General features: G+C 35.7%; 2 protein-coding genes across 12 annotated transcripts in view; one reads left to right on the forward strand and one right to left on the reverse strand.

The window, feature by feature from the left end:
* The window catches only part of Oga (O-GlcNAcase), a 117,407-nt gene that overhangs the window by 24,533 nt on the left and 66,948 nt on the right, over positions 1 to 25,926 (reverse strand). The window lies entirely within an intron of this gene.
* Positions 1 to 25,926, forward strand: part of Ih (hyperpolarization activated cyclic nucleotide gated potassium channel Ih) — a 127,458-nt gene that overhangs the window by 4,897 nt on the left and 96,635 nt on the right. For 9 of the 11 annotated variants that reach the window (XR_014426791.1, XR_014426790.1, XR_014426792.1 and 6 more), the window contains exon 2: positions 15,964 to 16,047. Coding sequence is in view for 7 of the 11 variants with exons in the window: in XM_083053813.1 (XP_082909939.1) it covers positions 15,964 to 16,047 (84 nt within the window). In the remaining 4 variants the exon portion in view is untranslated. Of the gene's footprint in view, positions 1 to 1,598; positions 1,677 to 15,963; positions 16,048 to 21,148; positions 25,258 to 25,926 lie in introns of those variants that run through there. The other 2 variants (XM_083053894.1, XM_083053831.1) reach the window with 2 other exon arrangements.

Raw genomic sequence — 25,926 nt, forward strand, 5'->3', positions numbered from 1 at the left:
ATCTCACACGTTGTAAATCTTTATCTATCGAGAGCAGCGTGTTAAGGATATATATGTATATCCTGACCTGAGCAGAGAATGTAAGCCGTATCTTTGATGGAAATGTCGAGTGCAATTTTCGCGCGGCAACATGCTCATCTTTTAGCATTAGGTACTAATACCACGATTTTCTCGAGTAAATAAAGAAAGAAAACTTGGATCGTTGATATTACTGAGAATATATTACTAATATTGAATTTTAAATTGAAATAATCTGAAAAATTCATGTACACTTTTTTATTGCATAAGATTCTCTTGTTGCCTAAACTAAAAATTTGTAAAAAATTGAAAAGATTTCTAGACAAACATTATAACTGACAAACTTATAATTTTAAACATGAGAGTTGTGTAAAAATTTAGTTATATTAACAAAAATACGGTGAATTTGAAAGTTTTCGTGTGATAATAAAAAAGTAATTTTTTAAAGATATTAAATATATTTTTTTAAATATTATATTAATATTATTTTAATGCTCTCTCTTTCTCTGTCTCCGATAATATGTAACAATATATTCGCTTTCTTTTTTTCTTTCTTTTTCTCTATTTCCATTTTCCTTGATCATCATAAAACACTAATATTTTATTTTTTCACGAGAAATAGCAAAAATAAATTCACAATTAAAAACTAAGTTAAAACTTCAACACAATATTATAAAACTCCATTGAATAATAGAACAATGAAATCTCATTGTTCCATATCAACAATAAATCACGTAATTGCAGCGATGCAAACGCGAACGATATTACACATCGGTTTAGCACGGATTTTTTTTCTTATCTCTTCAACGCGGAATTTGCCGTCGATGGTGTTATCGCGATCAGAAATTATGTTTAGTTATCCTGCTCGTTCGTTGTCGCTAATTAATACGTTTTATCCTCTTATGCGTTTCTTTTTTCTCGATTCACTGTGCGCCTGACATTGAAGAATTTCTTCAGTCAAAAATATTTTTGTATAATCTTTCCTGCGCTGTACAACCTTGACACTTTTCTTTGGATAAGCATAAAGAATTTATTTAATAATGGTTAGCACATAATTTGGGGAATTACTGCTGTTATTAATACTCATCATAAATCATAAATATACTTTTCATTTTTCGATTTATATTACGGATGATATTATATTTAATGATAGAATCTATTTAAATTGATACTATATAATGTTAACATTTCTGTATTAAAATACAATATTACCGAATTTTGTGTTATAAGCGATTAAAAATAAAAAGTTTTCATAAGCTTAGAATTGCAATAAAATAGCGAAACTTTATTCTACACTTTAAAAACTGCTTTTACAGAATTTTAATTTAAAGTTTAATTAGTAACACACTGTATAGGGTAATTGAAATAATTTTTGTTTGTTTTATATAAGCGCAGAGTTTTGAAAGAAAGGAAACGTGTGAGATAAAATCAAAACGTTCTTTTGTTTGTTTTCGCGTTCGAGACGAACAAAATGTTTTGAAAAAAAAATAAAATACAGGAGTGGGACAAACTCTCGCGAAAAACAAGTAGTAGGGATTTCGAATATCGAGACAGGAGTCAGTTGTAGGACAGACGGGCGGAGCGACGTGTCAAATTAATCAACAGAGAGAGAATTTTAAATTTGTCTGTGATAAACGAGTGACCAGACCTCTGATAAGGTTTGTCAAATTATTTTCATTCCTCGGTCTACTAAATTATCATTTCTTATTAAAGCATCTTGCCCGCTAAATACTGTCTTATACGCTTATATTCAGCGATCAAATTTCTCGTATATGTAATATTTAAGAAAAATATCTATCTCTTTTTTTCTGCTTATATACGATTTAATAAAGCAAAATTATTTTATTTTGTGAAAGAATGGAAAGAATCGATGAATTATATGTTTGTTTTCGTATTCGACATAACATTATGAAAAAAAAGGAAAATACGAGAATACGAGTGGGAGAAAAGACGAATAGTAGGGATTTCGGATATCGAGACAAGAATCAGTTGTAAACGAACGAGCGACGCGACGTATCAGATTGGTAAGCGGAAAGAATTTCAAGTTTATCCACGATGAACGAAAGAGACAAGGTCTCTGACAAGAATTTTGTCGAATTATTTTCAATCTTCAATACACTAAATTGTGATTCTTTATTGTAAAGTGTCTCGTTCACGGATGTTGTCATACGTGTCTCTTTTCAGTTAAGTATATATTTTTATTGTCTGTCGAGATTTTTCTGTGCGTACTTGTCCCGAAAATCCATATAAATTTTCCGGCGCAACATAATTTAATAGTAAAAGCGTGTACAATCAGGAGCATTAATGTTATTCGATAAGCTTACACTCAGATTTCTCTGTGTGTGATATTTGAAGAATATATTTTTTCATTTATGCAGTTAATAGTATGGCTCGACTTGTTATAAAAAAAAGTAGAAAGAATCATATGATGTGAAGTCTCTTTATGAATGCAAGCACGCTAGACGGTATTAAGGGCAAAGCAAGGATAAGTATCTCTCAATTTTTTTTCACCTTTTTTCTTCGCTCAGAGAGAGATATCTGATTTATAACTCTTATTTTTACAATTTACATATTTATTGCTGAACGTTAAGAAGTTGAAACAAATAATAAAATTGGACAACAAATTTTCTTTTATAACAAAATTCAAATTTTAAATTTCCCAAAGGAATTAAAGTATGCCTCGGTCAGCTTGAATTGATCCAGATTTTCTGTATTTATAGTAGTCTTATTTAAAATTCAATTCAATCCCCCGCTTAATCTATCCAATTTTATCCAATTGTTTAAAAAATATATATCTTCTCGTTTCGATAAATAGATAGGATATTACTTTGCATGGAAATACGCGAAAGGATATTTTATTATGTACATATGCCGCGAGATATGCTGTGTGCTGCATTTCTCGATATACAGTTTGCTCGGGATTTGACAGCTGGAAAGTTACGAACAGACGTTCGCCCAAACTTCCACAGTCGTCGCACGACACGTGAACGTGCACGTCTGATGTAGTATGACTTAAATCCTGCGACGCACGTGGGAATCCGAAAGACACCGCGACAGCACGCGCAATATCATATGTTTTATCGTTATCTCCCGCGCAACGAGAGTTTAACGCGAGCGCATAAAGCCGGTCGTTGGTTATGCAAAAACACCGTTCAGGGTGAACTTGCTTGTAACGGCCGATCCGCGTTATAGCAATAAAGGGATTGAGACGAAGTTAAAGGGCGGTAAGTGGTGGCTACATTTCGGTATCTAAGATAACAAGATAGAAACGGCGGAGGTATACGGTAGGCGTTACAGAGAGTCGACTAGGGAGCAATCAATAACTGACCCATATTGTAGTCCTCGTTTTCCTCTCTCGCTCTCTCATCTATCTCCTCTTCGCCACCCTTCCTCTGCTCTTTCTCCTTTTTTAACCCTTACATTTTCTCATCCTTCATTCGTGATTACTGCCTTCTATCTTTTATCAATTCAATGATTTCGATATAGTTATCGAATCATGTCTTATCTTTATCTTTCCAAAATTTACATTTATAAAAAAAAAATATTAATATGCACTTCTCTTTATTTACAATATGCGAAATATAAGTAATTTTAATTTAAATCTGTCGCTTCCAATATCTCTAATTTTTACGTGCCCGTAATAATAAATCAAGAAGAGTCATGCAGTGCATACAGTGCATGGGTCATGGGTCATATTTTATAGACGAGATACTTTAAGAATTTATAGAATCAATTTTTATTAACGGAAATATCGAATAAAAATGTCTGCCTCTTGTTAGAATTTCCAAAGTTTTAACATTAGATGTGTCTCAGCAACCAAATTCCAAATTAGAAAATAAAATTTATTAAATAATAATAAATCAAGAATAATGTCCTTATTTTTACTCTATAATAAAAATTCAATTCATGAAAAAACTCTCGTTCTTCGCATAAGGATTCAGTTTATAATTCAAGATAAATCTATTAGAAAAATTTGTCTTTAAAATATCATCCATGCATGTATTCTGTTCATGTCCCGTATTCTCTGTAGAATCAGTTTCGGCAAATAATGGTTTAATACGTCCGCTTTGCATCATGCATTTAACGTAAAATTATAAATGCATTATGACGCAAAAATGAATATTACAAGGATTATCTTCATAATCTCTTTTCGTGGCGCTTTTACGCGGACCGTAATCCCACATGCTCTTTTTATACGTACAAGTTGTATAGAATGTGATCGCTTTGAAACGAAAGCGAAAGATCCGTCCATATATCGCGCTTAATTCGATCAGATTTCTCAGCCGTCGTGATTTATGTTCGCTTCCGCTAGGTCGGCTGGCGATATGCGTTTTTACGCGACATCATTTCGCGACGATCTAAAAATCACTCTGTGGCCTATTAACCTTTAGCACGCGAGGATTTTCTTGAAAAATGATATTCCAACATCCACGTCTCACAAGATACGACACTGTTTCAAAAACAAAGAGGTCTGGTTCCTTAGAAATATATTACAGTATGAAAGTTAAATTTCACTTGAACAAGAAAATGATTCTTCGTACGTAACAAAATATTTTTTCCGATTATAATTGAAGTGCCAAAGTTATTATTAACTGAATTTCTTAAATTGCTTAAAATTTATTATATTAGTACATGGTACTCTTGTAAAATGTACAATTTGAAATTATTGAATTTTCTTGTAACTCTGAAAATATAATTTTGATGTTTTACTTAGATTCTTCAGTTATTTTGTGTTAAAAAATAGTTTAATTTACATTCGAATTGATTTCTGAAAATATGTGTTATGTTTTCAAATAAAAAATCAATTTTGTCAAATTCATGATGCTAACATAATTAATATAATTCAAATACCGAAACTGTTTCGAGAGAGAGTTATATAGTAATTGATTTCTAAAAATATATTTTGAGTTACCGTTTATGTAATTGAAATAAAAAAAAAAAACTTTCTATATACGCAATAGCAATTTTGTTATTATCTGCAAAATACATGTTTTATTTTTATGTTCTTTTTTTTATATCTAAAATGCTGCACTGAAGAAAACAAAAAATAACATAAAAAACATTCAATAAAGATATAGGAAATTTCTCCAAAAATTAATAAGTTTTAATCGCCAAAGTTTTTCCTACATCACGTATATAGAATTCCAGAATTTCCCGACTTGTCCTAGTTTTCGCGATTTTCCGGAGTAGTAGCAACCTTCGGATACATGCTATGTCATGTCGCATTATATCGCTCGACGTGCATTCGATACTGAACGATTCGATCAGCACGTATCCGCGCTGCCAGGGCAACTGTACGTATGACAGAGAAACCTATAGAACGAAGAATAATTATAATAACCGTTCAATCATATCGAACGAGTACCTTCTTTCTTTTTCTCGCCAGCCAGTTTCGAATCGTTGACCCAAATCTTGTTGACCGTGAGTTATCCGCGTCTTGTAAATATGTGGTTGAAGGCGGTTTTCGAGTGGGTCTGAAAATGGGTGTCAACCCTCTAGGGGAATAGAGAAGGGAGGTTCTAAAAGGCCTAAGAGGCGTCACCGGCGCCTCAGGGGGTGAACGAAAGTGCTTAGAGAATAGCGGCTACTTGTATCTCTGCAATCTCTGTCGAGGTTCGCATCTCGCAGCCCTTGAGGATTCTACAGTATCTAATATCATGCTTTAAATCGCACGTTCAAACTCGCTCGCTAGTTAAATACGAAGTCGTAGACAGTTGTACATTGGTCGAGAAAATTCGTCATAAGCTATCTATACAGAGTAAAATGTTAACTGAATCAGCACAAATAAAAAAGTTGATAATCTTATTAAATTATAAAGAGTGCCATATGATTGTGAAGTAGACCTTATGTGTGTCTACAAATCATATATTATGCAGAGAATAAAAAATAAAAATATGCGTGATACTATGAAGACCATTACTCTCTCTTTTCAGCAGTTTCTTTTTTCTTTCATCTTCTTAAATATTAAAAAAATTTCTACAATTTTTTAAAGAAATGACAGATAATCGAGACCCGAATATTTGTTCGGTATAATCTCGAGTACTAGTATTGTTATTAATGCAGTTTACATAACATAGTGCGGCGGTCATATTGAAGCTCACTGATTATTATATTATTGTGTTGGTAGGGATTGGACTATTGTGTTGGGACTGCCGGGCGATCACCATCGCAGACCTATGAACAATAGGGTACATTGACTCTCTTATCTTATTTTTTGCCTTCATATTTTATTCCTTACGCTCGAATTTTTCTTCTACTTTTATACTATATTACTACTTTTTTATAATATCTCTTAGCAGATTATTTGATACATATTCAATCCGCCGTTGTCACCATTTTACTTATTGTCTCTCTCTTTCCTCTTCTATCTTTTTCTAAGGGTAATATGGCCTCTTATAAAAATTTTCATATAATCACGCATGTTTCGACATTTTTCGCCTTCCGTTTTTCTGCCCATTGTTATTTATTCTTTATTCGACTTCACCAACTTTTTCCTATGACGTTACACGAAACATAGTGCATCATACTGGTAGCGTATGAACTTATGAGACGCACCTCGTATTTTAATTTTGCCCCGTAATGCATGCGCAGCGGAAGTAATATCACTAACGATCAGTAAGATCTCTTCAATCATTGTATTCTTATTTATCTTTAATTATATTTTTTCTTAAACGTGTGTATGTGTGTGAATGTGTGAGCAAAATTGCGAAGGTAAGTTTCATAATAATTAGTGTTTGTGCGGCTTCTGGCTTTTCCAAACATTTTTGTCTGCTTCCTCTATCTAATCTGCAATATATATTCTGCGGCTAAAAAGTTAAATAATATTAAAGTTAAATGTTTCGCAGTAAAAATATCTTTGCGAGCACGTACAATCTCATTCTTCAAGCTGCGAGCTGAAAAATGCTCTTGGAAATAATCGACTACTCCAGAAATATAAGTACGCGTGACGTATGAAAGTAGCACGAACAAACGAGTAATTTATGTCGGCGCGCTTTCTGAATGAAAAATTAAAGTACTTAGACGATTGTGATGCTCTCGAGATTTATATCCGAACTTGCATTTGCATATTAATGCGGGTAAAAGCACTGTACTTAACTCGAGCCACTATTAGTGCACTCACGGCAATGCAATATCTTTCCGCGGCAAGCAACATATTTTCACGCAATATACCGCAGAAGCTTATTACTGACATATATTACTGTTAATCTGAAAGAATAATAATATTAATGATAAATAACACTGACAATATTCACATTTAAAATTACAATTTTATCGTTTTCTTATTTTATATAAATAGAAGAATTCTTTTTCGTTTCTTTTGCTTTAATATTGTTATAAAAAAGCATGTTTATTCTAGTTTTATAATAGATTTATTATATATAATATCTATAATAAAAAGTTAGTTTTCAAAAAATTCTTTATTTTTAATACACATTATAAACTATTTTTTTTATTATAAATTAAAACTGATTAACGTTATGATATTTTAATTTCGGAAAGATCAGATCAAAAATACATTACACACAAGACCAGAGAGTGTAAATTTATTCGAATTCGTCAGAATTAAAAACATTAATCTCGACAAAATCGAAGCATTATGTTAATTTTAAAGATCATGATTCAAATTTTTTATCATTTACGTTCAAATAATTCTCTAACAATAAACCTAAAGAATCCAACTTCAACGCATTATATAATAGCATTAAATAATAGTATCGCAAGTTAATAAAATTCAGAGTCCATCTTAACGTGACGGATAACATATATGATAGTCATTATAATTCAGTCATTATTATATCCTGGAATATCAGTTGTTAATTTACTCATTTCTTTCCTTCTATCTTGTTATTGCTCCTCCACGACATTTCTTTCTCAAAGAAAAAATTGAGAAAAATCCGTTCTATTCAGAGACGTTCGCCTTATAAACCACCCAATCATTACGCCGACCTGACAAATAAACGAGTCACTTACATTCTCTGCAATCTTCTGTATCTTTACTTTACTCTTTAATTTCAACTATTTAATTCGCGTATTTTCTCATTTGATATTTCTTGTAATTAAATATTTTATAATTAAATGAATTTTATGTTATACTTATACACAAAAATTCAGGCAGAATTACTTGAACGAAATTCCAGACATTATTATTTTATAATCATTTCATACATTTCATTTGTTATCACTTTTTTTTACTAATTAAATGTATAAAAAGATAACTACATTTATTTATACTATCACTTTTGTCTCTTTTAACTTCTTTGCAATTTTTCTCATTCAAAAACTCACGAAGATGTAAATTTTCGCGTTTAAATTCTGATATTTCTAAAAAATATTTTTTACCTCTGAAACTTTTTACTATGCAGAAATATTTTTGTATAAAAATTTATTTCTCTTTTTTTATTTTAATTGAAAAGTCGCCTAAAATAACGTGGATATCATTTATAAATTTGTAGGTATCATTAAAATATATTAGTATCTTGCATATTTGAGATATTATTTCTCTTATTCATAAATAATATACATTTTTAGTATCTGTTACATAATATAAACGTCAGCAAAAAGAAATCAATGGAAAAACAATTTGAAATAATTAAATGATTAAAAATATTATTTATATTAAAACTTTTTTTCTCATACACATACACACATGTTTCGACGTTTTAATTAGTGTAACATTTAACGAACAAGCAAAAGTATTTGTCAAGTATCGGTTTATGTAATTTAAAAGCATACCGAGATTAAAAAAAATACGTTCGTACGCTTTAGTTTCAATGCAATGCTCAACAATCGTACGGCCTTTGTTTATGCGGAAGTGCGTATAAAACTCATCATCAGTGAATTCCTTTCTGCACGAGCAGACTGTGACGACCGGAGGCAATCTGTACATTTGTTCTCCGTTAAGGGTCGAGAACAAGGCCGACTCGATGTTACTCTTCGTATCGTACAATAACGATGATTAACTTCGTTGTATCAAGTCTCGTCAAAAGTTGAAATTGGGCGCACACACTCCTGATACATTTGACAAATGCGCTCATAACTCGAAGTAAACAATGTTCAACAAACGAAGCTAATTTTAATAGCAGACTGAAATATAGTGGGTATTCGACGACTCAATCCAGGAATATTTATTTTGAACATGCAATTCCTATTATAACTTTCATTAATCTAGAAATAGAAATGCGAATAATAAAAAGATCAATGTGCATAACGAGAGACACTCAAGAGTAAGATAAATAAAGATAATAATACAATATATATATATTATTAAAATCTTTCTTCTATTATTTAGCTAATCAATTTTTCGTAAATCACGTTTTGCAATTAGCTTGTGATTAGCTTGGTGATTAAGATGTGGCACAAACTCAACAAATAAAAATTATTGAAAGTTAATAAAAAGATATTTTATATCTCATAATTTTATTATATTCATACAAAAATTGATTAGCATATTGTCAGTCATGATCTGATTAATGATCATTGATATAATGAACGTGATTATCAAACCGCGTACTGTACGAGCACAATTTTATTTAATGCTAATTCAGTGATGTTATCTGTGAAAGTATACAGTGTGCATTGAGTTATTTTCAGTAGAGCGAGTTAAAGAAGTAGAAACACTTGCGGGGAAAACACTTCTGAAAAAAATTGAAAGACTCCGCGATTAAACATAGCGCATAAGCAGCCGAGAAAAGTGTCGTCTCATTATGGTGCACTCACATTAGAATTGCATTTATTCTGCAGCGACAACAGATTTTCGCTGCTAATGCAATTTAAGGTATTGTGGTGAGGGAGAAAAATAGATACAGATTTAAATATAGCACGGAAAAAACTTCGTTGATATTTGTATCGTCATTTATAATAATCCATCAATGATAGCTAATGAATATCTTGAAAATTGAGTTTGATTAGCTTGATGAGTTAATTTCGAAATATCTTATTATGTCGAAAAAAAAATATATGTGTACAAAACTTTTATTTCTTTATTTAAAAGAGTATAATATAATCGCATTTATTAAATTCATTAATATTATTATTCTTATTTATATATATGTATATAACAGTATTTTCTGTTACATTTCATTTCTCTCGCATCAATAAATCTTTAATTATTATTAATTAATCTTTAATTATTAATTTAATTATTGTTGCATTACATTAAACGTAACAGTGAATTAAATTCGTTATCATTTGTCATCTATAGAAACTTTTGTCGATTACCTTGCGGTGATCTACCATAGAATGACAAAGCCTTTCTCTTCGACAAACATCAATCTCTCAGTCACCTCTTAAAAGACGCGCCCCGAGTATCTTTAATCTCGCCAAATCAACCGTGCATTAATTTATAAAAAGCACTTGGACCGACAGACATTTTCCAAGATAAAAATTACCGAGCCTCATGTCAACACGAGAAAACGCGAGATCGAACCCGCCCTAATTGTGGACTCACCCTTAACGTTCGAGTTGATTGTTGGCCGTGGTAGCGGGTGGGCTAACGCGGGGAGGACAATGGAAATTGCGAGGTTGAAGCAGCGGCAGTGTAAAGACACTCTCTTTTGCTCCTTTCGGCTTTAAATTGCTCGCGGTGCGCTCGACCGGATGTGCGCGAATAGTCAGGATGGTTTTTTCGAGCCGCGTATGAAAGCTCTCGTAGAGATTCTGTCTCTCTCTCCCTCTCGTTCTCAGTTTCTCTCTCTTTTTCTCTCTCTCTCTCGTTAACTCGCCGACTCGACGATAACGGGCTGTGTTATTCACGTACACGGATGCATCACTTGATGCACACAGTATATGCACACAGAAATCGCGATAGCATCCGGACGTTTGCCAACGTATCTATGATGTTAAGTCGCTCTAGCGTTTCGATGCACGAGTAGAGATGTATAGAGAATAACCGTGCTATATTCGCGCGTATTTAGAGCGTAGAAACGTCGCGATAAAATATGCGATTAGCAAAGTGAGAGTCTCTGACACGAACGGGAAAAGAGCGGCCCGTGTCATAGTTTTGAATAAACGCAATTATCGGCCAAATATCTGTACTACAACGTGATATTAACTAGATGATTTAAATACGCGATGCTGAGAGAATTGAGTTTGTCTGAAAAAAGGGATATAAAAGAAAATGCCAATTAGGGTCACTTTCGCTTTTTATTTTTTGGCTTTATTCTCGAAGAGAATGACTTGTTTCATATATAAAGTACTGTTAAAAAATTTTAAACTTCTAGATCTATTTTTTTTTCTCTGAATATATCACGGCTATCCACGACTATGCTCTTTTCATTCTGTTCATATAGGTGAACTTTTTAATTGCGAGAACCGCGAAACTGCGAAAAATGTCGTGAAAAGTGTGAGAAATTGTGAAAATTGTGGAATTAAAAATTTTTTTACTAATTTTATTATTTGCACACTCTCACTCTGCACTATTCACCGATTTGTACATGATGACCGTATCTTTACTCTTTTTACATAACACGTGCTTTGGTTTTGTATCATTTTACTTTCTTTACTACGAATATTTCTATAATTTTACCATTCAATTGTGTAATACAATATTTTCTCTATTTTACAAAAGTAGGAATAACTTTTTTCTTTTTTAGAAAAATAAAACCACTATCGGTACAAAAATGGGAATTAGATAACGTAATTAGAAAAGAAAGAAAGAGATTGTGTGTAACAATTAATTTTTCAACTATGATATACATATATATAATATATATACATATATATATATTTGTATAATTACATAAATAACCTTTACTCTAATAAATGTGAAATAAATGTTCAAATAGCGCATCCAGATTGCATTTTAATAACGCTAATCAATAATCGTGAATTAAAAATACAATTAAAATGTGATCAGTCATCACATAATGCATAAATTCACGTTCTGCTATATAAGTCGCATTTGTAGATAAATGATATTAATAAATATTTATCTTAATATCCGAGTCGCGTGACAAAATGTACTAAAAATATGGAGCACAAGGATTCTATTCATACTCTGTAAAATAAAATTAGCATTTATTTTTTTGCGCATTACGCAAACGAATTATTCGATCAACGATTATTCTTAAAAATAGTTCATTCTTATCTTGTTAATGTTTATCTTTATTCGATTTTTCATCATAAAAATAAATTGCGAAAAATATCACGATTGCTTTTCTCTTACGAGCTTTTAAGATAATACAACTTCATCTATTATTGAGATTAAAAGGATCACTATAATTAAACCGGCAAATTTTGTGACAGCAGTTGAAGATTAATTGCACTATCGAGAGTACAATATTCTGAGCATTGACGTTTAGCATAATATCAATAGTCATGTTTTCATTTTATCGGACAGAGTTACGGCAGTGCGAATAGTAGAACGACATGAACTGAATTAGCTATATAATTCTTGATTATGTAAATGAGATACTCCCAATGGGAAGTAACATTTATGGATTAGTTGTCACACGTTAGAAGGTCCGCATCAAACAAAAATAGTATATCATGACTTTTGCTATTTTCACTGCGATCCCCAATAGGGAATAGACACGGACAAACATATGACTTGTGAGATATTGATTCTAAAAAAATTTGTCCTATTTTTGACGTTAGGTCTTCTATCGTTGAAAACCTACCGCTGATTTCTTCATGAAGTTATTTAGTATAATTTGTAGACCGCATTGTGCAACATTATATGGCATAAGGAATTCCGCAATGACTGCATTGCATGAACGGACACGCAAAGATCGGCGCATCTAAAGTTTTTTATTGACTCTCATGTTCTATATTTTCATATTTAACTCGTTTATTTTACTTCGTTATAATTATACTTTTGAATTAATTCTCTGTTTAAAAATGTAATATAAAAAATTTAAAACAAAAATTTTCTATTTACTTTTATAATAGTCTTCATTCAGCTAAAGAAATTATTTAATGAAAAGATTTATAAATAGAATGCGATATGTAAATAAAACTAGGAAATTCATCAAAACACACAATATTTAAATTATTATAAATAATAGTAAAAAATAAATTTTTCTATAACATTTGAAAAGTAATGTTAGCGAAAATCAGTTTTAATCATTAATCATTAATTCAATCACGATTAATAAAACCTAAATCTCGACAAGGTTGACTAAAAATTTTGTGAAAAATTTCTACTGTAATGTAGAAACGACTTAAAATGCAAATTTGTTCTTTCATAAAAAAAAGTCAATGCGTGCTGAAAGTGTTACGAACTTTTTAAGTATTTGCACACCGAGCAAACGTATATATGTATATCTTAAACAGCTATAGTGAATAAAAGAAAAAAGGAAGAGGGAGAAGCGAGAGCGAGAAAAGTTAAGGGGGAGTGTAAGAAATTTTGTCGTAAATACATTCCTAAGCTGCCGGAGACGTACACGGTTCGCAGCCTCGCAGTAGCTGCAGACGACGTTCGTACAAAGTAGTAACGTCGTTCGATAACACCTCCTTTCCGCAGGCTTTCAGTTAAAAGATAAGAATCTCGAATTCGAGGCCAAGAGAGCGCACACTCCTCGGGGGCGTTCTTTGGCCATCGGCAAATTTCGAAAGGACGCTCGACCTCGTAAGACAGGGGAGGAAATGGGAGGGAGGAAAGGGATGATTGTATCAGAGATCGGCTGTAGAGCGAGAGACTGACAGATATCAGTCTCTCTCTCTTTCTCTCGCGTTTCCTTCGAACATGTACACGTGCAAACGAATCCAGATGAATTGGAGCGACACCAGACAACCAACAAAAGACACCGAATATCCCGGATGTATCTCGCGCGTATTGTAAAAGTGCAAAAGATTTTTTTTCCTGTCCCTCGAATATAGCCGCGTATATCTCCTTCACACGAGCGGCTGAAAGGAAATCGGAGAGTGCTCGATACATTGCGGAAGGTCAAGCGCCCTCCGCACCAGACAATGACAAGCACTTGGGGTTTCACGTATAGGCACGTCGAGCACGTGTGTGGGAGAGACGAAAAGGGGAACGACAGTGGGTGGCAAAGGGGAGGCGGGCGAAGGCCTCGGGGATGAATATATCGTGTGTGTTGCAAGAGCTGTATCACCACGGTGTATCCTGTAGGTCACACCGGCGTTTCGTATCGACCGACCGCGTGTGTATGTTACCTGCCAGCGTTGCCACCGACAGCCGAAATATTGCAGCGATCGAGCCGCGCGGAATCTTGGCCGCGATACCTTTCTCGGCGTGAAATGCGTGGGCGGATCTTTCGCGAGTGACGTTAGGGATGTTAGGAAATAGGAGTGACTCCTGCTGCTACGTGACTCTGCAATTTTTTCCCGCGATATGGTTTGACACCCTCCCTATATAAATGAGAGTCTCATCTTCCGAGTGCCATTTACGAAAATTTCTGAGTATATATACACAACAGTTGCCGCAAGAGACGAGTGGCCTATAAGAACGAAAGAATTCCGACATTGATTAATTTAAATCACTCTCAATGTAATTATTCTCGTTCTGGGGACAGAATGCAAGTTATTGGACAATTCGTTGAAGTTAATGGACATTTTGGAGAGATTAGCTTCCAATGTCCATTAATTTCCGAATATATTTGCTTAATATAACATGTTTTTCATATGTAAATTGTTTTATTTCGTGTTTTTTTTTATAATCTAAATATTTAGCACGTTAATTTTCTGTTACGAATTCTGAAAATCTTATCCAATTATCTAAACATCGTGTCGAAAAATTGTGAATTTTTCAGACATGTAGTTTATGAAAAGTGCACTTGATAAAAATGAAGATAAAGAATCACGACTTCATTTTTGCTGCACAAAGAACAGTTTTTAAAACGATATGAATCGTTCGTAGCGTCATTCTCTTCATAGCATCGTCTTATTCTCTCGGATTCAGACGAGAGAGTATAAAATATTTAAAGTACGTCACTATGATCCCTTGTACCCGCTTCTACAGTCAAGCGAGAATAACGCGGGATTTAATTTCACTACCAGCCAATCTATTTTATCTCGGACGTTTGTTTAGAACACACGTGCTTCACCGTGCGCGATTCGAGTGCACTGAATCGAGGCTGGACTTATGTAATCTGATTGCGATGCGCCGCACCGAATGTGTGATAATCGACATGCACTTTCAGCAAAAATGCATATTACTGCGGGAAAACAAAAGAATAGTTCTCCTTAAAAAGACTCCTCAATCGAGAAATTCGAAAAATTTTTTCTTAACAAAAATATGAAAACTTTATACTTATACAAAATTTACTAAAAAATTTTTAATTAAAAAGCTTGTGTCAAATCTTGATTTATTTTAATTAGTTTGATTAATATATATATATATATATATATATATATATAATAAAAAATTAATCATCGAAATTTAATATAGAAAATTAATATAAAAATTTAGCGAAAAAAATAATGTCTAATTAGCTTTATTATACAAAGAAATCTCAAACAAGACTCGAGATTCTCTGAAATAAAATAATATCTACAATACTGCTTTAAATTGAATGCAATAGTATGCATTCTTTCTCGCATAATCACGTACAGTTCATTTGCTCGCTCGTCGCGCAGTAATTCAGAATTCTTTACAACTAATTTACTCGTCGGTGAATTTAGTCTTTGTATACATGTATATATCTCTATCTTCCTTTTTCTGTCTCTAACTCTCACGCTCTGGTGTTTCCTGATATGATGCATGAATCCACGTATTTTAAATTCGCATATTTCGAAATACAACATCAAAGTTTCGTTGCCGGCTCGGATATTTATTAGAGCGTATGCTTATTTCAATGTTGCACTCTCGTTTCTATTCCGGCCATCATAATAGCGCTAGTCATTTATGCATATTGTTAAGAGTTACGACGACGGAGAGCCAAACGCGACAGCGAAAAATCATCATGTATCTCAACAAAATATGCAGTACGTATAAGAATTGAAATAATAATTCTAATCTTTTTCTGTTTTTTCTTTTCTACACAGTTGCCACGGAATCGAGAACCGGCATGTCGCAAAGCACGAAAAACGTTCATCGCAGAAGCTCGAGTCGTCCTGGCCGTTTTCCTTGTAAGTCCATTTTCAATTTTCTCTGATTGCGAATCTATATCTCTAGTTTTCGATCCTGCGATTCCGCTCCGGAAATACATAGAAACGAATGTGCTATTCTGCACTTCGTGTATCTTCGTTCCGGTAGTACGATCATACGTAACTTGCTTTATCGATATCGCGCCGCTTGTTTTATTGATTGTAAAAATATATGAGCCATAATATTCGATTTTTCTCTAATTTCTCTTTCCCGTGGTTTAAATCACTTAAACCACATTAATTCAAATAATAGAAATAATTGATTTAAATGAAATTAAAAGAAACAAATTTTCAATTATGAAATTAATGGCTTACAAAATCATTAAAGAATATATTTACATTTGACAATCATTATAAAGTCAATAAAATAATAAAAAATTTAATACATTATACACATTTACTTGAAAATCTTAATTGATTTGTTCATTTAATTTGCATAACTTATTAAAAGTGTCATAAGTTTAAAGTATGCAATATTCTTTTGTTTGTAACATTACCATTAGATTTTTGTATTTTCAATCTTATATCTTTAAATAATAGCAATCAAGTATTTATATTTAAATTTTTAAGACTGTAGTTTAATCAGTTTAAAATTAAGAGCTAAGGTTGTTAAATCATAATGCAATTTGTTAAATCGTAATGCAACTTCTCAACAAGATTCTCCAGATTTTTAATGAGAATTTTGAGGACAATAATAAATTTTCTCTTGCGTATATGAGAATCATCGAGGCATTCATCCGCGTAGAGTTGACGTCATTGTTGCAAGAAGAACCTCATTATTTTAGCAGATAAAAAGCAGGGAACACTTGGGAATTGATTCGGTCCGACAAAGCTACCGTAACTTATGACTTGATATTCTCCTTACACAACTTTGCGTTGGCGCCATTTTTACGATCAATAATCTCCCGCCTTTCATTGCATCTAGATGGCACGTTCTACCCGGGCATGATCTTGTTCTAAAACTTGCTACATCTACCGGGTGATAGCGCCACATCGAGCTTTCTAACTTTAGAAAACGCATTTATGAATTTTTTATTTAATATACGTCGCAATTTATTGATATTCCACTAATAATTAAAAGATTTATTTGCCATTGAGGCACCTTTTGTGCGTTAAATATAATAGAATATATAATGGAATACACGCAACAAAATAAGAAATATAAAGTAAAATTTTAAATTTTAAATTTTAAATAAATAACGATTGACCAAATACAATGAAATAATTTATAAACCTGTGCACATACTTTTGAACACGCTATGCTATGAGAAATGCTATATAACGCGATAATTATTTTTCATCATCTTTTTGAAGATAATAATGTTAAAATAATTTTTAAAGAGAGAATTAAAATAGTCATAAGAAATAATAAATAACAAATAAATTTTTACTTCACGCACATATTGCCTAATGCAACGTAATGCGTTTGTTTATAGAACTACGCAGGATAAGTTGCTATAAACAGCAGTTAACAGATAAATTTCGAATAAATTCTCTTACTCGGCGAGATAATTTACATCTCAATAACCAATACTTCGCGATTATGTCATCATAATAAATTCTTGCATGTTGCCCGAAGCTACATATTGTACAAAGCGATGGATATTCGCTCGCAAAGTGCATGATGTAATTGTGAGAAATGATTATAATACAAATCGTGCAAAACTCTGGGAAATTAAAAACAACGTATTTTACGCGCATATCAAATAATCAAGATATAAAATATAAAGGAATTAAATAACTACCGCGCGGTGTTTGTTGAAGATCTACGTTCATTAATTCAAACAGAGAGACAGCGAGCATTCACATCATAAAATAATTATTAATTCATACTGAAGGAATAGTTTTTCATGTATATAACATAATGCATACTTTGTTTTAATATTGCTTTACTATTGTGCTGTTTTCTCAAAATTTCTTCTACGTAAAAAAAATTTAATTTATAACATAATTTGTTTCATAAAAATGCAGATTTCCAGAAATGTTTGATAATTAGAACAAAATTGCGGAATATATCTATATTTATGAGATATATTTTTGCACCATTAATTTCGACAGCAAACTGTTTATTTTACGCGAACAATTAAAAGACGCAAATAATAGGTATTGCGTTTTTGCGTCGCAACGAAAAGGTAATATAATGGTGGTCAGGAATAAAAATATAAAAAGCGGTCAAAGGGCCGTTTGGACCACGCGGTCGCGTGGGAGGCTGCGTTACGACGATTCGCGTAATTATTTTATTTTAGCGCCGAGCTCAATTCGAACACTCCGTTTTTTTTTACAAATGTCACGCTTTTCTCCGAATTGTTCGTCCCTCCCCACGCAATCCCTTTTGGTGTTCCTTTAATTTCACGTTTTACACGTTGCTGCATATGCATGAGCAATTAACGATGGACGATTGCGATGCGTGATTAAATTATGTTTTGTTTGAGGCACCCTTCCCCCCCCCCCTCTCTCTCTTTCTTTCCCTTTCCCACCTTCTCCCATCATCATGTTTAATTACACGTGTTTTTTGAGCATGACCGATAACGTCCGTCGACGCGAACAAGAAGTAAGTCAAGGATCAATCCGCACACCAGCCGAACGAATTTCGGTAGTCGTCGAGTTATCGTGGGCGCGCCCGACCTTAACACTGATTGGTCGATATCCCAAAATAGCCACCGGGAGGATCTGATAACGTAGCCCCGTATACGGGATGTCTCGAGAGATTCTTTAATCAATTTGTAATTAATTTTTAATGTGAATTTTGAGACGCCGGATAATCCGGAATGTCGATTGAAGACAAAGAGCTTTTCCATGAACTTTACTTCTGAGATGTAATAATTTTATATGTATATATAAAGAACTCTCTTTTTCACTTAAATATAATTAGACTTTGCTTTATCCGAATTTTAATACGATATTAATTAGCTAGACATCCAATGGTAATATGGGAAAGTTGCAGCAAACAATGTTCGGGTTGAAATATTTGCTTAAGGATAAGATTTGTCAAAGATTCTATCGTCGGAGTTGAAATCTAATTGTAAATACGCTGAGAAATTCTAGGAATATTTCTCTGCGAAAATGTAAATCCGATTTGTCTGTTATTTTATACTTTACATAAAGATTCGTACAAAAACAATTTTAACATTTTTTATACACAATGGTTTAACAAAATTTTAGCTTCTATTATTTTAACACAAGTGCTTTAACACTGTGCGAGAAAAAGCTCTAGTTTATACAACGATTCTCCATCAATCGTTAGGAGCAATAAATATTTCGCGTTGCTTTTAGGCTTCGTTTCCTCGAATATTGATGTCATCGGATATTTGGTCGGCCAAATTCACTCGCAGCGAACAAAATCACAAGCATTGAATCGAAACACATCTGAGAGAAATCCGATGTATTCGGAATATGCGAAACATTTTCAAAATATTTGTGCTACTTTTCGAATAGAAGATAATACTAAAATTACTCGGATAATCTAGACTCGGCTCAAATTTCTAAGGGACATGCAATCCGCGCACTATTTTTACGGGATGAGAAAATCGGTTGCAGGTGATCCCCTGTGACGCCGGCGTCGTGACGCGCCGACGCGTCCCGGTGTCCAGGGTATCTCGCAAACCTGCGCCGGAGTTGGAGAAATGTCGTGCTGATGAAAATTTGCGTGTGTGATTTTCCGACACATCTCAGGGGCGTACATGCGTTTATCGAAGGCGAAAATGCGCGATAAATTCAGGCAAGGATGTCGAATGCACATAGGTGCTTCATCAGAATTGCATCCGCACAATGGGAAAGGAAATCGCTTTTTTGCAAATCAATTGCCGACAGAATGTATCAATATTGCTCGAGTATTTACTTCGCTACTCCATACTACCCAAATGTATACCTCACCTGTGAGGAAGTTTCCTTTTCTTACTTCGGAATATACAAAAGCGTTGTTGATACATATAATTATTATTTAGTAGTAGATGTAACAAAATATATTCGTGCGATCATTAATGACGTATTAGATGAAAAGGATCACTAGCGGATCCTGACGTCGATAATGGGGGAGGTTTTGCAAAATTATTTTATTTAATATTTTTGGTTTTATGATTAGCTTTTATTCCAGGATCAGCGACGTCGATAGCTCTTTAATGTTTGTTTTTCTTTATTTATATTTTTAAAACAAATTCAGCAAAACTGTTTCTTTTAATTTGCAGGGGGAGGGGTTAACCCCCCCCCCCCCTCCAGGATCCGCCAGTGTATATATATATATATATATATATTATATAGATATAAAGAATTTCGCCTAATTATTTTCGTGCAACGAAATTATATCATCATTTCGTCCTATGTCTGACTTAATCTATACTTAACTCCTTGAAAGCGTAATGAGTATAATTTACAGTGTATCTTATACTTATATATATACACTAGCGGATCCTGACGTCGATAGCTCTTTAATGTTTGTTTTTCTTATATTTTTTAAACAAATTCAGCAAAACTGTTTCTTTTAATTTGCAAGGGGGGTTAACCCCCCCCAGGGTCCGCCAGTGAAAAGGATTAATTTTAAAAATCGATAACCGCTTGAAATGAAAATATTTTCAAGATTGAGACAATATACTATAATAATTTGCGTAATTTTTTAAGCATTACTTGCACTTCACATGAAACCGACTTTTAAATATATATGCCACATGCAAAGTAGAAATTGCGATAAGACGACGTTGACATGCGACAATATCACATGGTGCACAAAACGTGGTCGACAAAGAAACATAAACTAAACAAGAGAGCTTCCATGTAATCAAAAGCCAATCAGTCACGTGCGAGAAAAACGTCTGATAATGATCCGCGTGTCGCGTGAGATAGGTTTGAATTCTCGATAACGACAACAAGACGTTATCGGACGACAGCCTGTGTTTCGATCCTCCCACTCAATAAGGATGCGCACCCCCGTCATTTTTTTTCGCGACGGCCATTTTTTTTCTTTCTCGTTCGTAAACGCATACAAAGGATTGTACATAATAAAGATCGTAGGGAGAAAATACGTAGAGGTTGGATGCGCGCGACGGGGAAGTCGGTGGCGGGCGAGCGAGGGTTCAACAGGGACGGAGCTTGCGCAATGGCGCGGCCATTCGATAACGAAGGGAGGAGAGCGACGAGCTCTCGACAAGCGCGTGTATACCTTCGTGTGTATACATCAGGGGATTCGTCATAGGTTAGCGGGAGGAAAACGCGTGTATGGTGGACCAGGACGTCCTTCTGTCCAGGAAGGATAGACGATCCTGGAAAGGACGAAGATTCGGGAGTGATCGATTCGTACAACACAAACGTTTCTCTGAGCTCGGTATGAAAATCGGTGAGCTTTGTGAGCCAGCGGAAGAATATCTTGGTAAGCGAGAGGCTTGTATCGTTTGGAGAAAGGATTGCGAGAGAGCCTTAGTATCGTCGTCAAGGGGATTGTGAGGGTCTCGAGCTTTTATCGTTCACGAAGAGGGTCTCAGAGATATAGAAGCTTAGACCGTACCGTCCGCTTTCGAAGTATCCTTGGGCACAGAATGCTAAAGGAATCACGTTTTACGATTGTACGATAATACAAGTATGACGGTAGATTGGCGGATGCTAAATGTACCAGAAAACGAGTTTACTCGTATCGTTCGTCAGCAGCGGGATCAGGATAATTTTACGGACGCTAGTAACTACTCGTAAGAAGAGTATAATGGTCTACATGTAAATCTACACGTCCGACGTCGAACAGGGAGTCGCGAAGGGAGTCAAGGATATGCACGACGCGAGCAAGGTAATGCGGATGAACGACAGTGTCCTCTACTGAATCTGCGCGGTATCTCTCCTGTAACATGAGATGGAGGACTCGTGAGAGGTGCGGCGAGATCGGATTTCGCCGTTCGATCGTTCAGCCCTACGCCGTTCGGTCAGGGAGACACTCGGCGTTGGCGTTGGCGATTTCGAGGTCGGACGCGTCATCGATCCGGAAGAAAAGGCTGTCCGATCGTAGGTACCGACAGACTGGCGGCCACCCCGGAACCACGGGGGGTGTAGGGCGTCGCGATCGATTCGCGAGGGAGCACGACCTTCGAGAGTCACGTGCGCCGTACCGACCGAAAGTCGATGATACGAACGGGCCGTGTATACGTGAGGGATTCGGGGCTTAAAGAAAATCCAGCGTCGGGATATTTTCGCGAAGCGAAGGAAGCGGAAAGAGGCTCGTCCTTGATGCCGCGTCCGCGATGCCCGGGGGTTGCATTCTATTTCCGACCGTCCGAGAATAATCCCGGCTTCGCGAATAGCGGTGCCGGTACCACCCTGTAGAAGTGCCCGGTCGACGGGGGGATCCAGGATCGCGAAGGGCCTAGCTATATGCCGCATTAGTGACTGGTACTACATGATGTTCGTAGGGCCGTTCGGCGATGGCGGCGACTCGATACCGGCAGTCAATGACGTTCTAATTTTACCGCGATGCAACATATCGCGCGCGCCGATGACGATCGCATCACGGAGGACGAGGAGGACTCGCGTTTTCCGCTCGATTTGATGTCGTTGCTCATTCTGACCGATCGATACATCGCCCGACGTAGAAAATTCCACCCTTCCGAAACGTGTCTCGACCGCTTGACGTAATAAGGACAGTTTATACGTCCGTACAAAGTCGTCGCTGCGACATACGGCACACCGGGTATACTGTCTGCAGACTACGGCGACACGTCACCCACGCAAACAGAATCCCTTTCGCTCTAGATCAGGCCTCTCGATTTTATGCTAATTAAGCGGGACGGATTGTGCGCGGGCGATATAGAGGATTTCAATCGACTCTCCGCGAGCGGGCTTTTCTATGAAAGGGATATTTTGTATTCAGAGCGAGAGATCAGGCGATATAGAGAGTGGATAGAGGCGTGACGTATGCAACCGAGACTTTAATGCACGCAATTACAAAGCATTGATCGGTATCGCGAGAGAGCTGCCAGAAGTTGCACGAGATATTATTATGTATGTATTTTAATTCATTTCGAAAACTTTGTTTTTCGCCTTATCTTAGCACTACTTAGCACTAATAAAGAAAGTAATAAAAATTAAAGAAAGTAATAAAAATTAAAGAAAGAAACAAAAATTAAAAGCCGATAAAAATCAGACAGTGATATAATCGATAAAAAAAAAAAAAAAAAAACAGCGGAGAATAGTTATTCGTTTTTAGAGTTGTCATAAAGGTTATAAGATTGCGAAGAATATAAACGCGCTTTTTATCCAAGGACAAGCATCTATCGCACAAGAATATCTGATACGATCATCGGGGAATATCAAGAAACATGGTATCGGCAGCCGCTCATTTTTGCAACTCTCTTTTTAAGTAAGGAAAGCAAAATATACGTGCGAAAGAAATATATATATAGGTCTCTCTAAAGACGATGAAAATCCGATAGTCGAGAGAAGATACAACGAAATACACTTTCGGGATAAAAAAAAGCGATCCGATATCGGATTGCTCTCGAAAGTGAGAGTCTTACGTGGTATCCTGCGCGAAAGCAGGAACGACTTGAAGATTATCCACACGCCGTTCGCCAAATCCTTACAAGCCTGACAAGAGTACGAGTCTCTCGTATTCGATGCGCATGTCCAGTGCCTTGACTACCGGGACGCCTATACCTTCATCGGCGTCACGAAGCACTCGGGAAAGCGACACACATATCAAAGTTTTGCCGCGTGTTCACGATAAAGTTGCCGCGTGCGCTTCGGCCGAAGATAATTCGCTGCGAAATCGAGTGTACGAGAATAATACGAAAGTACGAAAAGTCAAGGCTGACTGAGAAGTGCGCGAGAAGAAAAATTGGAGAATCTATCTTCGCGCGAGTAAAAACGAAAGAGATTTACGCGCGCAAACTACGGCGTCGGAAATAGAGAACGCTTGAGAGAAAGAGAGAGGAAATCGTGGCCCTTTTTTATTAAAATATAAATGAAAAATTGTCTGTGCTGCGCTATTTAATCACAGAGCTTAACGCACGAGCGCGCTGCATCGAATTTTTATTATCGCTCGAAATCGGCTGTGCTATTACTTAATCAGAGATTAACACATACACTCTTAGGGTGTTACCGTTTAGTGTTCGTTCGTTAGTAGTCGAAGTTGTCCGCTTCGGGACTCCGAGTCGAGGGGGAGAAAAAAAAAAAAAAAAAGAAAGAGAAGATCAAAGAGCTGACACCTCGATATTTTTGCTACGTTTTATGTAATCGCCTGTTTACGGCGACCGTCCGTCGCGAATAAATACCGAATCAATCACGGCTCCGCGAAATCAGACTGCAATTAGCGATTCCACCCCCGTCCACCCCCGTCCGATCATCGACTGCCTTCGTGTCGAATCGACCGAAAGACCGACGCCTGCTTTTGGAAATTTACGCGCTCCGTGCAACTACTACTTCGTGCCATAAATTGTCGAGCAACGAAACTCGCATTCCTGCCACTACATTGCAGGATCGATCGCCGTACACCGGAGACGGACAATCTCTCGTCGCCGCGATCGATTGCCTGTTTGTCTTCAGGCTCCACGGAGGAGAGACAGCACCGTCGTGAAAGAGAAAACAACTCTAAATCGAGATTGAGGAAGCTTCGACACGAAATCGAGACGAGAAATTACTCGTTTCTCGATAGTAATCGCTTTTCTCGCCACTTGCGTTCGCAAGTATATAAAATATTCATAAGAACATATATAGAATGTCGTTGTTTCCTGGTGCGGCGGGAGCTCACACGGGAAACGATAGTACGATAGTACGATGTAACAGACGGAAGCTCAATGTTCTTCGACGAAATTAATATAATCATTCTCGCTCAAAGTTATTTCGTCTGACATACAACGCTCACAGAGACAATTCGACCATGTCGTTTCGTAACATTCTGCGAAAGTGCATCGAAAAGACGCGCCGTATGATCGTTCACGCGCTCAAGAGATGAATCGCCGCCGGATGATAATCGAGATCGTTATTGCGGATTATTGCGTAATATCAGCGTGCGCGTTTAAGCGATGTCGAAGCTGATTCGACGCTTTCGGACTTCAAGTACGGGTTGATCGGTGCGAACGGATTCGGAGAAAACTGGAGTCAATCGAGGGCGAACTTCTGCACGGCCATGACCAAGTACGGCTTCGCCAGGCTAGCTCTATGGCGACCGAGGCGCTCCATGACCTCCCAACCGACAAACAACCAGGAAAACAACCCTCTAATGTATGCCACTAATGTATACTCTGCACTCTGATATGTATACAGGGTGTATCGGAGATTGCGCGCTTTCCTTGCCGATTATATAACGATATTTTAGAGATGATTCTTCTTAGTAAAAATTTAAAGAGAGTTATAGTTATTTATAATATTAGAAATTTAAATTTCAATGAATAGAAAAAATCTTATTCTTCAATTAATTTTAAACATACTATTATTTAATGGAACTATAATTCGAGGAGCAACAAATTTCAAAAGGGAACGATAAAGCTGAATAGGTGCTAAGGAATCATTAGAGTCCCTATAATCAGAGTCTGGCCAACAGCTCGCTTTGACAAAATTCTGCGAGAGAGAGCGAAATATACGCCATCTTACTCTAACTTAATGCATGCGTTAAGTTAGAGTAAGATGGCGTATATTTCTCTCTCTCGCAGAATTTTGTCAAAGCGAGCTGTTGGCCAGACTCTGATTATAGGGACTCTAGAGAAATCATGAAACTTGCGCGCTGTGAGAAAGCGCGCGACTTTTGGTGTATCGTGTATATATATATATTTTTTTTATGCAAATAAACAATGTTATATCGCTCTGATATGCTGTGTGCGCTTTGAATGTTGCCGTCGCTGGGTTCGCTCGCGAGATCGGTTTGATGATCTCAAACAGCGAGACCCAACGAGA

The sequence above is a fragment of the Prenolepis imparis genome, unplaced genomic scaffold (genome assembly GCF_030444845.1).
Source record: "Prenolepis imparis isolate NDT839.2.m4 unplaced genomic scaffold, iyPreImpa1.0 SCAF_1, whole genome shotgun sequence".
Classification (NCBI taxonomy): Eukaryota; Metazoa; Arthropoda; class Insecta; order Hymenoptera; family Formicidae; genus Prenolepis; species Prenolepis imparis.